Genomic DNA, 18,456 nt, shown 5'->3' on the forward strand with positions numbered 1-18,456 from the left:
TGCTGCCGCTGGCCTTTCCCCTTCCGCTTGCCCCTGCTGCCGCCTGCCTCCCCCGGTCCCCGAAACCCAGCCTAAGCCAGCTCCTCCCCCCCCTAAAACTGGGGCAGACCTTAACTTCCCCCACACCACCCTTGTAACAGGGAACACGACGAAAGCGAGACGGCCACTCGAGGGGGGGGAAAAACAGGAAATGGTTGGAAAAGTCCTTTCTCTCAGCAGATAGCAGCCAGCCAGCCGTGCAGAGAGAAACAAAAGGCAGGCTTTCATGACAACCAGCAAGGAGGTACTTAAAACACCCAACCAAAAACTGGTTCTTCCCCTCTGGTCATAGCTTTACCAAGAAAAGTGAATTCCCATGAAGTGGTCACAGTGAGTGAGGTCAGTTTCTGGGCCCTCAGGGTCATGAGGCAAGTGCCATGATTTGGACTATTTTTGCCTCTGAGTGTGTCTTTTGGATCTTGATTGCTGCATAATTTTTTTCAGTTGACCCAAAAACCCCCTAGGTGCCTTGGATATTGATGATAAAAAAAGTTTTTTTGGCCCAGCTCTTTTTTTTTTTTTTTCTTCCAACTCAGTCAGAATCGGTACTGGGATTCTGGTGCCATGAGCTTTCACGCACAACTAGCTAGGGAGATGTGCCCTGTTCTATAGACACCCCCCCCCCTCCTACCTCTTCCCCTCCCCCCCTCCCCAGTGCTCCTACTCAGACCAGGAGCCATGCACCAGAGCTCCTGCCAGAACCCCATCTCATGAGCTCTAAATCCGGCTACCAGGTGCCGCTGTGAACGATGACTATACCTGGAGGACCTTGATCGCTGCCTCCACAGCATCCCCAGTCCCTGCTGACCCAAGGTGTAGCAGGCCCGATCCCGGACTGGAACCCAGGTACATAACAGTACCACCTGTGTCACCAGGCCAGCCCTCTGTGTTATTTGTAATTGTAAAAATAATTGTGATAGTGGCTTGCAAACCAAGAGGTGCAGAGCTCTAATAACCGTCATGGTACTGGACAAAACTGGACCTATCTGCTGACTCTGTACGGTTGAGGCGGTGCATGAGCTTTTAAGGCCGCGGTGCTCTCTTCTGGCGAAGGGATTGATCTGATCCTGAAAGCTCGCGTGCCCAGTCAGCTGTGATGGGGGCACAGAGTTCAAAAGTTGGAACCCATCCAAAAATGCCAGGATTGCCACTTTGGATGCTGAGCCAGCCACTCACACCTGAGCCTATCCCCACCCACTACTGGTCCATAGATAAAAGCGTGGCTGCAGAGAATGAATGGGTGTTTTAAGGAAATCTGTACATCAAAGTCAGTTTTGGACTACCCTCCATTAATTCTGACGCATTTCACTAGGCTCCAGCCACCCATGTGCCCATGTGAGGAGTTACATGCATAAATAACAGGGCCGAACCAGGGCCAGATTTCTCATTAGGCACATGTCTGGGGGAGACTACGCCACACAGGGTGCTGTGGTATAAAAGTGGGCGAGTAAGCTTATTTTAAAGGTTATAAACAAATTAGCAATAATATCAAATGGGAATCCATCAGTACAATGCTCACCCCGTCCCCGCAGACCCCGTCCCCATGTGATCCTGTCCTGCCCTCCAGTCAGTAGAGGGGGAAGGTACTGAGGATCTTGCACTCAAGGCTGAGTCAGATGTACATGCGGTCCTGAGCAGAAAGTTATATCCTTGGTGTTATAGGCACAGCTTGCACAGCAGAAGTTGGTATCCTCGCTGTAACCCATGCAGAGACCACAGCGAAAGATCTGGTCTTGTTAGGCTTGCAGATAGCTCAGCAGATACGTGCAACGTGCAGATCCTGCCAAGGGAGCTCACGCGTACTACAGCAGGCGACCCATGCGGAGTTCAGTGGCGGGAGGCGCTGCAGAGACCCTGGGATCCATTCACCGGCGGTTCTGTTCCTCACTGGATGCCCAGAAGGAAGACCAAGAAGCCGAGCCAGAAGCTGAAACTTGTGATGCAAGAGACAAGACGAAGAGTCATTGGGTTTATAGGAGTCCAGGTCTAGGAATCCTTCAGCTCCTAAACAAGAAAAGAAGAAACAGGGTTTACATAAAAAGAGGAAAGTTTTCACTATTTCTTTCGTAAAGGATTGGTTTTGGATATTCCCTACAAAGTGATGTGCACCGGGCCCTGATCTGCTAGCCCGATTGCCTGCATCCATGATGGATGAGAGAGAGGAGTTTCTTCCTGTTTCTTTTGTTCACACTGCTTTAATATTGTCTTTCCTTCAGACACCACAGAGTTAATCTGAGACTGGCCGCGGTGTTATGCAGAGAAATAAAAGAAAGCTAGATCCACCTTGCAGGAGTTCTGCCCAATCAGAGCATGTCTGACACTCCGGGGGGAAGTATTTCCTGATGGAGGGGCCAGAAGGGCTAGGGGGAGGAGAGAGGTTTTCACACTCCCGAAGGGACAGCTGCGCCAGCTCCTGGGAATTCATCTGCAGAAGGCCCCGCACCAATAGCTGCATTGACCAGAGAGAAAGACAAGAGACCAGGGGCTGTGTTAAGTCGGCTGAGAGAGGTAAACATTAAGGGTAGGGTGGCCGTCATAATTGGAATGTAGACAGTTTAGTGGCTGGTGGATGTGAAGATGACCTGATAACTTGCCTGCCTGGTGCAAAGGTGGCAGACCTCCCTCGCCACCAACATAAGATTTTACAGAGTGCTGGGGAGGAGCTGGCTGTCTTGGTCCATGCGGGCATCAATGGTTTAGGAAGCCATGGGGGAGAGGTTCTGGAAGCTAAATTCAGGCTTTCAGGTAGAAAGTGGAAATGCCAAACTTCCAGGGTAGCATTCTTGGAAATGCACCCCATTCCACGCGTAAGAACATAAGAAGTTGCCATGCTGGTCAGACCAAGGGTCCATCAAGCCCAGCATCCTGTTTCCAACAGAGGCCAATCCAGGCCACAAGAACCTGGCAAGTACCCAAACACTAGGAAGGCAGAGATCCAAAATCTCAATGCGTGGGTGAGACAGTGGTGCAGGGAAGAGGGCTTTAGATTTGTTAAGGAGATGGGTAACAGTTTGGGGAAGGAGCTGCTGGTGCTGTTTAAAAAGGAGATAGAGGAGCTTTTAAACTAGAACATGGAGAAAGATGATAGTCATCCAGCAGCACATAGTCATGGTTCAGAAAGAGGTATCTTCAGGGAAGTCACAGCATCCCAACACAGAGGTATTTTTAAATACAAAACAGACTGAGTTAAGAGTCGATGTTACGTAGTGGGTATTCGTGTGCCCTTGGGCCTTGACCCGACCCCAGACGGATCCAGGACCGAACCGAGGGCTGATGGCGTGTTCCAACATGGCGGGACTACGGTCTAACCCTCTGCCAGGCCTGCAAGCTCCCAAGGCCAACAATATGATGTTGGAAGGTGAACGGTCCTCCGACCGTTCCAAGCCCTTTCGGACCTGCTGCTTGAATCTGCATGAAGCAGCAGGTCGGCCTGAGGATGAGGGCAGGCAGAGGCCTTGACACGAGGACATGACACCAAGGCTGATGCAACGGCATCACAGACGAGACGAGAAGCTGAGAAGGTGGACATTGGCACTGGTCCCCAGAAAGACAAACATCTCTCAGGGCGCCCTACTCAGCCCACCTTCATGGGCGGACCAATGGGCTGGTCGCAGACCACCCTGTCCCACTACGTGCCCTACACAGCTCAAGGAGGCTGGTCACAGACCACGAGGAGAGCGGGACGAGCTCAGGGAAGAATCCAGCAGAGGCAGAACTTCGATGACGGAGCTGATGTAATCCGGATCTCCACAAAGGCTGGCAGGACAAGACGGCTCAGGAGCACAGGACAGAAGTCCACTGCCGGCATCTCCACAGATGGAGAAGCGTCACCTGGAGAGCCACGGCCGACAGAACAGAAGGCTCAGGAGCACTGGAACTAGGACACCAAGGAACCAGAAACATCAGCAAGCTGGACATCAGATGACGAGACACCAGGACACCTGGACAGGGACCTCAGGCATGAAGACATGGCACGAAGCAGACGAGACGAGGAGCTCCACAAGAACATCAAGGGCCTGTCGGAGCGCTGGCAGGCAGGAGCCTCCAGGACTGAAGTAACTCCGATGCAAGGCCACGAGGAAATGCAGGAACAGCCCTTTTATAGGGCTGGTACAGGAAACAGTCAGAAGGTGGAGCCCAGGGCATATCCGGCCGTGGGCCCTTTAAATCTGGAAGAGAGGCGCGGCCGAACGCCTAGGAGGAAGAAGCAGGACCATGGACAACAGCCCTGCACCGACGTCAGCGCGCAGAAGCAGGGCTGGGCCTAGGAAGCAGGGCCCCGACGACAGCAGCGTCTCCGAGGGTGGCTCCAGCCGCCAAGCCAGCTCGGGGCTTGTGGCCTCAGGCCCGGAGATGGTCGGGGCTTCGGCTCCGTGCTGCGAAGAAGCAAAGAGGTCTGCAGCTCCGGCCGCGATCAAGCAAGCAAGGTGGGCGGCCTCCGGGCCACGTGAGGAAGGAAAGTCCGCGGCTCTGGCCGCACGGAAGGCCTGGCTTCGGCGGCGTCCAGCCACGCTGGGCTCGGCAGCAACAGCATGGGGTAAGATGCCTGCTCGCAGGGGGACCCGCGGGCAGAGTTCCTAACAGTCGAGATTATCAACTGCAAGAAGTTTGTAAACATGGGGCTGGGTATGCCCGGGACTGTTATTAGTCTTCAAGACTTGTTTTTATGTATTTTATGTCTGTATGTCTGTATGTTCTATTGTATGCTGCCTAGGACCTTGGAAGTAGGTGGCATATAAATATGGTAAATAAATAAATAACCTCCATTCTTTGAAATGTCTATATCCAATTGCCAGAAGTCTAAAAAATAAGATGGGAGAGTTAGCATGTATAGCACTGAATGAAGAGGTGGACATCTCAGAGACCTGATGAAAGAAAGAGAACCAATGGGAGAATGCACTATCAAGGTACAAATTCTATTGCAATAAGGTGGATCAAATTGATGGAGGGGGGTGGTGCTATACGATAAGGCTGGCATAGAGTCAAACAGAATAAAAATCCTGTAGGAGACCAATGCACTGTGGAATCTTTATGGACAGAAATTTCATGTGTGATGGGGAAGTGCATAGTAGTGGGGAAGTACTACCATCTGTCTGGCCAGAATGAACAGACAGACAATGAAATGCTAACAAATTTGGCAACAGTAATAATGGAAGATTTAAATTGTACCAATATTGATTGGATAAATGTCACATCAGGACATGCTAGGGAAATAAGATGAAATAAATAGCTGCTTATTGGAGCAGCTAGACCAGGAACCAATGAGAGGGGGAGCTATCCTAGACCTAATCCTTTGTGGAACACAGGATTTGGTGTAAAAGGTAATGGTAGTAGGGCTATTTATTTATTTTTTTATTTCAATTTTTATACAGGCATTCTGGTACAATCATACTGGTTTACAATTCTAAAACAATTTAAAATGCATCATATAAAATGCAATTAGAAACAATGACTTACTTAGTAAAGCATTTTAAAATTCTAAAATACTATATAAAAACAATTAAATCCGACATTCTAACATCTGCAATCAAACTAATGGCTACTTGACAATAATGATCATAAAACACATTAAGAAGCATTAAGGAAAGCTACTGCACTGTAATTTAACTTTCAAAAGGGAGACTATGAAAATGAGGAAAAGATTTAGAGAAAAACTAAAAGGTGCAGCTGCAAAGGTTATGAATTTACATTAGGCATGGACATTGTTCAAAAATACCACCTTGGAAGCCCAGATGCATTAAAAAAAGATGAAAGAAAAGCAAAATGACTGGCATGGTTTAAAGAGGCTCTGTTAATAGCCAAAATAACATCTTTCAAAAAATGGAAAAAAGCATAAGGACTGATAAGTTAGATGCAAAACATTGATAAGGTTTGCAAAAAAAGAGAATTTAAAAAGAAGCTTGTCGTATAGGCAAAAACTCTTAATAAAAACCTTTTCAAATATATCTGAAGTAGGAAGTCTGTGAGGGAGTTGGTTGGATCATTGATGATCAAAAGGTAAAGGCACTTAGGGAAGACAAGGCCATAGTGGAAAGACTAAAGCAATTCTTTATCAAAGAGAATGATGAGGAGATATCCATGTAAGAAATGTTATTTAATGGTAATGATTCAGAGGAAATGAAACAAATTATGGTAAAACCTGGAAGATGTAATAGGACAAAATGACGAACTAAAGAGTAGCAAATCACCCAGACCAGATGGTATACACTCCAGAGTTCTGAAAGAACTCCGATTTCGGAGCGGCCTCAGAGGGAACGGGGAAAGCCATCGAGGCTCCCCTAGGACTCGGCGCGCGTAAACCCGATTTTATAACATGCGCGCGGCTGCGCACACATGTTATAAAATCGGGTTTACGTTTGTTTGCGCCGGGTAGCATGCACAAATGTACCTTGCGCGCGCAGATTATAAAATCTGCTCCACAGTGTATCTGCATTTTCAGAAGGCGTTTGACAAAGACCCTCATGAGAGACTCCTGAGAAAAGATAGGAGGCAATGTCCTTTCGTAGATTGGAAACTATTTAAAAGAGAGGAAACAGAGAGTAGGATTAAATGGGGCATAAGTCCACCTTGAAAATACAGTCTAAAGCCTGCGTGTCCTTTGTGCATCCAATCTTTAGCCCTACACGGACTGCTGAAAATTACCCTCCTAGGATAATGTCTGCACATGGGTTAATTTTCCAGGTGCCTTGATAGGAATGAACCTCGCTCGTAAGCCAGGGGTTTGCTCTCAGTCTGTCAAATTTGCTGCCAGTGCCCTTCCCAGTACTTGCTTTGTGCTACAGAGAACTTTCTTCTGGAGGTCGTAATATGCACAGGTAAAGTCTAGAGGTGCCTGAAAGTTCTTTTTTTTATCAGCCCAGGACACCTAATATACAAGCCGATACAATACAGTGCGCTTCGGTGGAGCGCACTGTTAACCGGCATTTGGACGCGAGTTTTCGACGCACTAGCTTTACCCCTTATTCAGTAAGGGGTAATAGCGTGTCGAAAACGCACGTCCATCCCCCCCTCGAGACTAATAGCGCCCGCAACATGCAAATGCATGTTGCGGGCGCTATTAGTCATTCCCGCGCAATACAGTAAGTAAAATGTACTTTTCTGTGCACAGAAAAGCAGTAAAAACGGCTTTTCTGTGCACCCTCTGACTTAATATCATGGCATTATTAAGTCGGAGGTCCCAAAAATAAAAAAAAAGTTAAAAAAAAAAAATTTTAAATGGGTCTGCGGCTCGCGGGTTGAAAACCGGACGCTCAATTTTGCCGGTGTCTGGTTTCCGAACCCATGGCTGTCAGCGAGTTTGAGAACCGACACCGGCAAAATTGAGCGTCAGCTGTCAAACCCGCTGACAGCCGCCGCTCCTGTCCAAAAAGAGGCGCTAGGGACGCGCTAGTGTCCCTAGCACCTCTTTTTACCGTTGGCCCTAATTTAAATAAATTAACTTACTGAATCGCGTGCACAGGAGAGTGGCCTGTGCGCGCGCCGGGAGAGCGGGCACTCGCCTGCTCTCCCGCGATTTTTACTGTATCGGCCCGATAGTTGGATCTGTTTCTGTATCTTTCTGCCACATCTTGGTCACTGATCTTCGCTTTCTCCACACGATCCATAGAATAGTCCCTTGATTCCAATGCCATTCTTCTGCCTCTCTCCTTTACTACCACATCTGGTTTTCTAGCATTGAGCTTTTAATCTGTTGAAATAGGAGTGTCCCAGTGATCCTGACTTCTTCATTCTCTTAGGTCATGCTTTTCTGGGACAGCGATATTATAGTATTTACACAGGGCTGAGCTTGCCGCCTTATTATGCCTTCTGACAGTGGCACTTGATATCCAGCGATGAGGTGTGTAACTGTTTCTAATTTTGTTTTACGGAATCTGCATTTACTGTATCTGTTTTACCTTACTTTTTTCCCGTACTGACTGTAACCTGTCTTGTCTGTAATCCTCTTTCCTGTGCTGCAGTTATCAATATCTTAACTTTAGGTTTAAACTCCCCTCTCTTTTGCCAATCCTGAGTCAGGTTTTCATCCATGCGGGGGTTTCTGAAGTTAACTCTGTTTCCCACTATATTTGTGCTTTTGACAATTGATTTTCCTTGATCGATGATCAGATTCTTTAAAGAGCTTTTCCTTTCTTTTGCAAATTCCATGGCTTCTTTCCCTCCCTGTGCTGCGTACTGGCAAAATTCCCATTTATTCCATCCATTCGTTAAAATGATCATCTGAGCTCAAGGCAAGTAAAATGTAAAACAGGCTAAGAGAGAATTTGAAAAGAAGATGGCCATAGAGGCAAAAAATCTTAAACTTTTAAAAATGTATCCGAAGCAGGAAGCCTGCAAGGGAGTCAGTTGATCGAGGGGTTAAAGAGGCACTTAGGGAAGATAAGACCATTGAGGAAAGACTAAATTAATTCTTTGCTTTGGTGGTTTTTCTGCTGAGGATGTTGGGGAGATACCCATTCAGAAGAACTGGGGGCCTTGGCCTCAGCCTCTGGTATTCTCTCTGGTCTCCATCTCAGTGTAAAGAGCCATGAGCCCCAGACCTCTGGTCTAGCCCTGCCCTTGAGCTACTGATGCTTACGTGATTTAATTGCAAATTGAGGAGAGGTTAATACCGTTCATGCATGGAGAAGGGAAAGTCCTTTTTGACTGTGCAAGGGGGAAACCCCTAAGTCTTTTTCTAAACATGTGCTACTGTCAGAGCAGCCTCCTCCTTCCAGCGGTTCATGTGGGAGAAAAAAGGGAACTGGCTCCTAGCATGAGGTTTCTCCTTTCACTATAATAACATTTCTCATTGCCCTTTCCTAGCTAAACTAACAAAGAGGGCTGCGTCATCATCCTGCAGCTTACTGTTTCGTGTTTTGCCAGCAGAAAGAAAACAGCTCCTAAGCGTGCTCCAGTTTGACTTTCATATCCTCAAAACCGACTCTCAAATCGTCAATGTAAAATGCACCATCAGCACATAAATAATAAAGGCCAGAACTGCAGCAGTTCTGAAGGCTGCAGTACTGCTAAAAATATTTAGGCCCACACTGAGTAATCCAGCGGGTAGAATTACCTGGATAACTTCACTGAATATTCAGCGACACCTATCTCAGTCAGTGTTCTGCTGAATATACCTGGATAAAGTTATCTAGATAACCATGGGATGGGTACTGTGCTGAACAGACTCCCAAACTAAACGTTGTCAGGGCAGGGATGAATATCTTGAGCAGGCACAGCTCTGCCTGATGACTGTATTGGGAACCGAGTGGTATCATGAACGAGGGAAATAAGGTTTCGTAATCTACCACCATATAACCAATGTTTGAAAAACTAAGGTGTCAGCAAGCCAGTCGGTGTGCCTAATAATGCACGGGCCATCGGTCTTATCATTCATTCACCCTAGGTTAATGTTTATCAAATGCACTTTTATCACATTTTTAAATAATTTTTGTAAGCGTATAAAATGAAAAAAAGAACAACAGTCCAAACAGAGTATTTAAACAGCCCAACCACAGCTGTAGTTTTGTGGGAAAACTTTTCTGCAGGGGCTGGGTGAGATTTAAAAATCCAATGACTGCTTGTAGAAATGGACGTGCGGGTCTCAAGCAACGCCATGGCGGGAATCCAAGAACGCCTGGGCTATGCCCAGAGGATCTCTGAGGAGGAGGAGGAGAAAAGGATTGTAAAGTTAAGGAGAAGGTGTGGATGGGCAGACTGGGATGGCCATTTGGACTTGATCTGCCATTCTGTGCTCTCTACTTCCTGCTCCAGCCCCTCCCCTCCCAGGCAGCGGGGGAGAGGAGGGGAGGGGTGAACCTGGAGCAGACAGAGCACAGCATGGAAGAGCCAATTGCTCCCTCATCCAGGCCCTCCATTCCTGTTGTGAAGAGATGGGAGGAAGAGGAGGCTGGAGCAGAGAAGAATTCTGCCTTTATCTGTATATTTCTATTTATAATTTATCATGTAGTCCAGGGGTCGGGAACCTTTTTGGCTGAGAGAGCCATGAACGCCACATATTTAAAAATGTAATTCTGAAAGAGCCATACTAACTACAACCCCTGCCCTCCTGACCCCCCCCCCCCCCAAGACCTGCCAAAAGTCCCTGGTGGTCCAGCAGGGGTCCAGGAGCGGTCAGGGAGCGATCTCCTGGACTTGGGCTGTCGACTGCCAGTAGTCAAAATGGCGCCGACCGCCCTTTGCCCTCACTATGCCACTGGGGTCGACCAATGGCGGCGGTAGCCCCTGTGTCATAGTAAGGGCAAAGGGCCGTTGACGCCATTTTGGGTTGTAGTAAATTAATTTTGGAGGTCTTGGGGGGCGATAGGAGGGTGGGGGGTTTTGTTAGATTTTTACTTTTTTATTAAAGATTTGTCTGCGAGCCAGATGCAGTCATCAAAAGAGCCACATCTGGCTCGCGAGCCATAGGTTCCTGACCCCTGATGTAGTCTGTATTTTGTGTTCTGTGTATGTGACCGACATGAGATAATCTGCTAATGTGTAGCTTTTACATATAGAAATATAGAAAATGATGGCAGATCAAGTGCAAATGGCCTTCCCAGTCTGCCCATCCACACCTTCTCCTTAACTTTACAATCCTTTCCTCCTCCTCCTCCTCAGCGATCCTCTGTGCATGTCCCAGGCATTCTTGGATTCCCGCCATGGCGTTGCTTGAGACCCGCACGTCCATTTCCACAAGCAGTCATTGGATTTTTAAATCTCACCCAGCCCCTGCAGAAAAGTTTCCCCACAAAACTACAGCTGTGGTTGGGCTGTTTAAATACTCTGCTTGGACTGTTCTTTTTTTCATTTTATACGCTTACAAAAATTCTTTAAAAATTTGATAAAAGTGCATTTGATAAACATTAACCTAGGGTGAATGAACGATAAGACCGATGGCCCGTGCATTATTAGGCACACCGGCTGGCTTGCTGACACCTTAGCTTTTCAAACATTTGCTCTATGATGGTGGATTACAAAACCTTATTTCCCTCGTTCATGATACCACTGGGTTCCCATTTCTTTGTTTTGCTTCTTGTATTCCAGCCGGTTCTGTTTTCTCAGTAGAAGGAGTACCTACTAATAATAAACGTGGAACTTTAGCTCGCGTTTCCAAATAATGCTCAAGGCGGCAAACAGCACGGGTAGAATTCAGGAACAATACGTCCCTGCCCCCAAAGAGTTTGCAGCCTGAGACGGTAACTTTCAAACCGGCACATGGGCACACGTTGGCACATGTGCGTCGGCCTGCGCCCAGGGACGCGGCCGCTTTATAATGTGCGTGCGTGCGTACACACGCATGGAACAAAAAAGCTTGGCGCGTACCTGTGTGTCCAAATCCCACGTCTGCCACGTAAATAGGGGGATTTTAGAAGGGCTGCACGCTGACGCCAGTTTTACCAGTTCACCCCTAGTTCGCCCGGTTAAGAGCGAGGTCTTCCAAACCTCCCTATTTTAATAGCCTTCATTCCCCCCCAGTTAGCCCCCCGACCCTTAAAATCCCGCAGATCTGCCTATTTTTCTGTATTTTTTAACTTACGTGTCAGCCGTAGCAGAAGTAAAGTTACGCGGGTGGGGGGGAGGGGGCCTCGGCATCGCGTAAGTATTTACGCGCACATCTCGGCTTTGCGCCCCGAAACGCCTGTGCCCTGCCCAGACCATGCCCCCAACCCATCCCTTTCTCAAAAATGTCCGAGGTGTGTGTGTGTGCGTGTGCGCGCTCCGGGAGATATGCGCGCATCTCGGCAGCGTGTAAAATGTGCTCGGCGCGCGCGAGCCTGACGTATTCACGCATCCCCTAATTAATGCGCGCGTTGGGCTTTTAGAATTCACCTTTAGGTGGTTACCTGAGGCAATGGGCGATAAGGTGACTTGCTCAAGGCTACAAGCCAAGGAGTATCAGTGAGGGAAGTGGTTTCCCCGGTTCTCAGCCCGTTACTCTTACTACTAGGCCCTCTCCTTTCCCCTGATGGCAAAGTGACGCTGCTCCCTAGGACAGTATATTGCCTCTTCAGAGGTTAGTTATGTTGCTGTTTGAGTGCAAAAATGTCACTCAGAGCCTCTGTTTGAGGCTCTGAGTGACATTTTTGCAGGGTTTTGTGTTACTTCACTGCATGCCTGGTTATGGAGGGCATTTGTGTGTAACTGAGATGATCACAGAATTTGGATTTTTGTGCGTGTGGTGAGCAGTAAGAGGAAACATCCTAGTTCAGCCCAGCCAGTCATTTCAGAGACTAGCTTTAGCCAATTTGGTGCGGCTTGTCTTAATTTCTACATGTTGGAGGGTAATTTTCAAAAGGGTTTATGCGTATAAATTGGCTTATGAAAGGTACGCACCTAACTCTATTGCATGAGTACTTATTATTATTGTGTATTTATTTGACCTACCTCCAGTTACCAGGGCACCTCCGCGCTCACGGTGGACGTTGCAGGGGGCAATATTGGAGCAGGGAAAACATTTTATGTGCACGCTTTCAGTTTTCGAAAGTACGCGCGCAGATGTACATGCAGAAAGGTACACCTGTGCAGAAGTCCACGCTGAAAGCGCAGGCACTTCTCACTTATGTTTGTAAAATGCGCCAAGAGGGCACGCGCATCCCAGCCCTGTCCCAGAATGCCCTCCGAATGCCATCCTCCTATGCGCGGACTTTTCCGTGCCGCAGCAACTGCACGCGTGAGCCCCCGCCGTTCTGAAAATGCGCTTACCGCACACAAAGGCTACATACGCACGCGCGCGCGCGCGGCCCCTGCGTCTGAAATAATTCACTTCTATATGTAACACCGGTTTATTACTTTAGAGAATGCAGAGCCCCAGAGGTAACAGGATTCTTTGCACGTCGTGATTCCCCTTTATCGAGAAAGCATGAAAACCGTTCAGAGATGGTGTCGCACAGGAGCTTTCCAGACCGTGTGTGAAGAGGAAGAGACAGGTGCGATCTCAAACTCCCCTGCAGTACCATTTCTTATTACCTCAGATATAAATTACATGGGGGAGCTCCATGCGCTCAACTCAAGATTTTCCATCCAGGGGAAAATATCCCCCTCCCCCCCCCCCCCTCCCCCACCTAAACGATAAGTTTTAGATCCAAGCAGACAGTCAGCTAGCTTTCCATGAAGAAGGCTCTGAACCACAACTGGAAGCAGCCATTTTGTGCAGTGATGTCATAAATTCCTCCCAAAGATGGGAAATGAGAGGATGTGACATCACGGAGCACCCTGGCATGAAATGGATGCTTTCTGCAACAGTGAAATGTTCTTTTCAAAGATAAGCCATCAAGGTAGGTCATCTAGGTTCAAAGCATTCAAATTGGAGCTGTTTTTTGTCTGGCTGGATGTTGAGCTGCCTTCATGTGTGAAGCAGGGAAGTACTTTTAGAGAAAAAAGAGGGAGATTTGTATTTAAATGGCTTCTCAGGCTAAGTTCCTGATTTAGCCAGACAAACCACAGGTTTTAAATATCCCGCCAGTTTCACCGCCCGTCCATGTATGCAGTGGGGCAAATCCTGAGTTGGATCAACTGGTTCGTTGCTGGGAGTGAGTTGGTGGCCCTACGTGCAGCATACTAAGCTCTCAAGCCAGTTAGCTGGCGGTGCGAGAGTAATCATCATGTTCAGCCATCTCTCCTCCAGGGACTTTCAGTCGCATTCCCAGCCCAGGCAGTAAGTGACGACGTGAGGAGTCACAGGATCGCACGACATAGCAGTATATTCTGGGGCATTTGAAGAGTTCCCATGGCAAACAGCAGTGGTAAAAGCAACCTCACCCATCAGTGAACAGAAATGGGTGGGCGATAGATTTAAAGGAGGAAGAGAAGTACCTTGGCAGAGCCCTGTTGGAGCTCTGCTTCCTATGCTGGTGCTTCTGACATCGTCACAGTGATGGCGCCCTCTGCCTCTTCCGCCACCGGCACCGCCTGGCTTCTCTGGGGGAGACGGATCCGGCACACTTGGTCTTCAGGAACCAAGGAAGGAAAAAAAACAAATTCAGCCCTTCTCAAAAACGTAAATGTATTGCACAGAACAGGCACGAAATGCTATTGGCTGCTCTCAGCCTCAGCACTGCTCTGGTGATCACTGTTGCTAATAATCACTACCCTGCTTCTGCTAATAGCCAGAAAGAGAACAGGAAAGAGAAACAGTTTATAATTGAAAAACCATTCAGTTGTTCTGCCGTTCCTGTCAAGGTAACTGGATTACCGTCACCACTATCCTTCCTTCCTAGAGCCTCGTTTATCCTAACTGTGCTGTGCTGGCCCTCGATAGCTTACAAGTCACTTCAGCCTATGGACTGCACCAGGATTTCAGAAGTCAGTTTTGCTGACTGAGTGGAGCAGTAAGACATCACTCACCGCAGCACAACGAGTGTTTCTTCAGCATTATCCATCCCATCAGAAAAACGCAAGCCAGGATGACGCTTGTGGCAAGCAGAACCTCCTGTGGTCTGCCATCTGCACTGCTCTGGGTTGGCGGAGCTCTAGTCCTTGGTTCATCCAGTCCTGAGATAACTAAAAAAAATAATGGATGAATGGAGGGAATGTAATGTCTGTTGTGAGAGGGCGGTAGGTGCCTGGAAACCCTACCAGCAAAGGTAATGGCAGCCAGAGCCGTGACAGAATTTAAACATGACTGGAACAGACACAAGTGCAGTAATAAGGACAGATTAAGTGTGGGGGGTGTGTGGCGGGGGTAACAGGTAGAAGAAATGAGCGAAGGGGCTTGAATGCTCTGTCTCATGAAACTTTAGAGGGCCAAAGAGAGGAGAATGCAAGCCAGTGGGCAGAGAGAGGAGTACAGTTGCATCAGACTTCCAAGAAGGATGGAGGAAGCTGCACGGAGTGGCCATATTTACCATCCTAACAGCAGCCAGCGTGGGATGGCTTGGGTGGTTCAGACAGCAGCCTCACTAGTTTTGGTGGCTGGGAGGATTATTACAAAACTTGGTGATAAGACCTAGGGAGGGGGGCCTCGGTGTTGGATTATGTACAGGACTTGTAAGAACAAATCATGAAAAAGATGAGTCCTGGAATAGCCCTACCAGCAGAGGTGGCAAAGATCAGCTCTATAACAGAAGAATAGATGTGACTCGCTTATTTACACTTTCGAATAATAGAAGGACTAGGGGGCATTCCATGAAGTTAGCAAGTAGCACATTTAAGACTAATCGGAGAAAATTATTTTTCACTCAACGCACAATAAAGCTCTGGAATTTGTTGCCAGAGGGTGTGGTTAGTGCAGTTAGTGTAGCTGGGTTCAAAAAAGGTTTGGATAAGTTCTTGGAGAAGAAGTCCATTAATGGCTATTAATCAATTTTACTTAGGGAATAGCCACTGCTATTAATTGCATCAGTAGCATGGGATCTTCTTAGTATTTGGGTAATTGCCAGGTTCTTATGGCCTGGTTTGGCCTCTGTTGGAAACAGGATGCTGGGCTTGATGGACCCTTGGTCTGACCCAGCATGGCAATTTCTTATGTTCTTAGAATTTAAATATGATTTGGACAGATACAGGAATAGGATGGAGAGGCTGGGGAAAAGTCATGGAAGGGAAAAAGTTGGTCTTGGTTTAAGTGGGGGAATTTGGATGCCACTCTGTTCAAAGTGGTGGAGAAGTAGGAAGGAAGCAGCTGGACAGACTGGGCCAACTGCTATCTATCTCCCATCCTTTACAGATCTTAAAACAATTTCCCCATATTTTCAGACTGATCTTGGATTTAAGAGTCGACCAGGAACTCTTCCCTTGCCTGGCTAGCAATGTTTTATCACATGACAATCAGAAATGAAAGATTGCAGTTGGGCAGATGAGATCACAAAACTATGCACTAGGATCCCAATTACCACCAAGGCATCCAGGAGCAACTTGGCCTAAAAAGTGCTAGCTAAAAAAACAAACCATTTTATCCCCAGAATAAAATGGTGGTGCTTCTCAGTGTAATAAGCCTTCCTTGGGTGTGTGGTGAGACAGATCATGCCGTACTTGAGGAGGGAGACTGAAGGGGAAAGGACCATGGCTTTGTCTCATGCCTCACACATATCTGGGGCTGTCTTAATGCACACCATGGTGTGGGGATTGCTTGCTGAAAGCATTGTATGCACTGACGTGGAAAAAAATAGGGATGATCTGGCATTTAAAAATGACAGAGAAATGTCAACATTTTTTGTTTCATTTTGTTCCTGATCTGAAATGATGCAAAAGAAAAAACACAGCAAATTTGTTTTGTTTCATTTCTGTTTTTTAGCTCATAAAACAAAACAAAAACAGCAAATTAAATCATAAACGAAACATAAACTGAAACGAACACTTTTTCCATGCATGTTCCTAGAAAGAACTGTGTGTGTGTGTGTGTGTGTGTGTGTGTGTGTACATGTGAATATCTGCCAAAGCCTTATCCATACTGGAGCTGAATTCTATGAGTGGTAGAGAGCTCCCAAACCAGAGTAGATTCACAAGCAGCGGAAACTGGAAACTGTAATACCATTGCAAAACAAGCAAACCAAGGCAGTGTCTCCTGCCCAGTATACCACAAACACTTCAACTCGTGATGTCACAGTCATCCTTAAACTCCGAGGATGACTCATAGGATAAACCACAGCATATACATACACACAGACGCACAAAGGCATGCATAAAAAAAAGTAATCCAGACTGAACACAGAATCCCAGTCACAGCAGTTCAGAACCTGGGCAAGGGGTTGGGTAGACAGCCTGGTATTCTGTTTGGACTCCTGGATCACATGGCACCTTTTGAAGAAAAGCAGGATCAAAAATATAAAAACAAAGTGCAGCTGGGTAAACTGAGGCATAGGGATGTGAAGTACCTTGTGATAAAGAGTCCATGGCATGGCTGGAGTAGGGAGGCTCGTGAGGGTCAGAAGTGTTCCGCACTCTTCATACAGTGGATCACACAACCTTCTAAAATGAAAGTCTTATCTAATACCCCGGCCAAAGTGGCCATGACTACAGTAACTGAGCACGCCAACCTGTAGTCTCTTAAGAAGATTTTGGAGTTTGTTTCCTATGGAAAATCCGCCAGATCCTGGATTCTTTGTGGATCTCTAGACCAGTGTTTCTCAAATGTTCTAGATCATGCCCTCCCCCTTTTTATTCTCTATAATACATTTAGCACCCTCCTCCTCCCCCCCCCCCAAACAAAATAATAGTAAAATGAACTCTATAAAGTATCGGTACAATGTAATCCTCCCCCCCCCCAATTCGAGAATTACTGCTCTAACTCATGCATCGTCATTTTGCAACAGGATTGTCATTCCCAACTTACACTGGTAGTCACTGGATGTTTGAAGGCCAGTGTACGCCACGGAGCAGGTGAGGTTAAGGTCTTCCGTCACAGTGAGGCTCAGGGTGCTGCTAACATTGTAGAGCCCAGTCCTGGGATCTTGTAGGAGAGATTCTGTAGAAGAAGGAATTTCCTTCCAGCTGTTCCAGAAGATGCGAGGCTCTGGATAGCCACCACGGGAAGAGCAGGTCAGATTCACCAGCGGGATGCCATTGCTTGCTGCGACTCTGGATTCAGATATGACCGGTTTGCTGAAATCAGCTATGGCAAAAGCAAGGACATTGTTTATTGACCGATGGAGGATGCAGGTATGCTAAATCTGCTTTCTACACATAGTTGATGCATTCATTTTGCTAGGTACAAAGTGCAGCTAAAGTTAGTGATATAGATTTTCTGACATAGAATACCCTATTTTGATACTCTCCCATACATCCTACTGTGAAATACTCCATTCTTTCCTTTCATTAATTTATTGTTATTAATGAGGGTTATGTTCATATTTTGTAAGGGTTTTTCATTTCTGTCCAAATCTTTCTATCTCTATGTTGTGTGTGCATGTGGCTATATATCTATATTAGTGTTCTATCATGCTTGGGAATGGTTCACCATGGTGAGGACCTTTGGCCAGCAGGGGTCACTGTGATAGATGCAGTCCCCCTGGACTCAAGGGCACCATTTCTGCTGTGCACCCAGGGCTCAGATGGTCCCAACAAGTGGAAAATCCAAACCTGGATCCCTTGCATCTCAGTGCACAGCACTATGGCCTAAGCCAGGGTCAGGTAACACCAGTCCTGGAGTGCACAAACAGGTCTGGTTTTCAGGATATCCATAATGAATATGCATGAGAGCGGTTTGCATACTATTCCTCCTTTTTTATGCAAAACATATCTTATGCATATTCAAAACAGCACAAACAGTGGCATAAACAGCCCAAGCCATGGCCGTTAGGGTATGTCAGAAAGCACAGTAGCATGATAACCCCAAGGCATAGAGTGAGGGGTATGGCAGGAAGAAGAGGTGCATTAACACACCAAAGCATAGGGTAAGGGATATGACAGCACGCACTGGGGCATCAGTACTCCAAGGTACGCGTGTTGACTGCACACCAAGGGGCCGATGCAATAATTGTGTGCAGAAAACGGGCGCTCAGTGTT

At 47.2% G+C, this 18,456-nt stretch overlaps 1 protein-coding gene across 2 annotated transcripts in view; it reads right to left on the reverse strand.

Annotated features, from left to right (window-relative positions):
• Nucleotides 1-704: 704 nt before the first annotated feature.
• Nucleotides 705-18,456, reverse strand: part of CD80 (CD80 molecule) — a 51,001-nt gene continuing 33,249 nt past the window's right edge. For both annotated transcript variants that reach the window (XM_029579306.1, XM_029579308.1), the window contains exons 4-7: nt 17,285-17,563; nt 14,362-14,517; nt 13,831-13,964; nt 705-2,043 (exon numbers count right to left, since the gene is read on the reverse strand). In XM_029579306.1, the coding sequence (XP_029435166.1) occupies nt 13,861-13,964; nt 14,362-14,517; nt 17,285-17,563 (539 nt within the window). In that variant the 3' untranslated portion in view covers nt 705-2,043; nt 13,831-13,860. The remainder of the gene's footprint in view (nt 2,044-13,830; nt 13,965-14,361; nt 14,518-17,284; nt 17,564-18,456) is intronic.

This window comes from Rhinatrema bivittatum, chromosome 15, assembly GCF_901001135.1.
Source record: "Rhinatrema bivittatum chromosome 15, aRhiBiv1.1, whole genome shotgun sequence".
In the NCBI taxonomy this organism is placed as follows: domain Eukaryota; kingdom Metazoa; phylum Chordata; class Amphibia; order Gymnophiona; family Rhinatrematidae; genus Rhinatrema; species Rhinatrema bivittatum.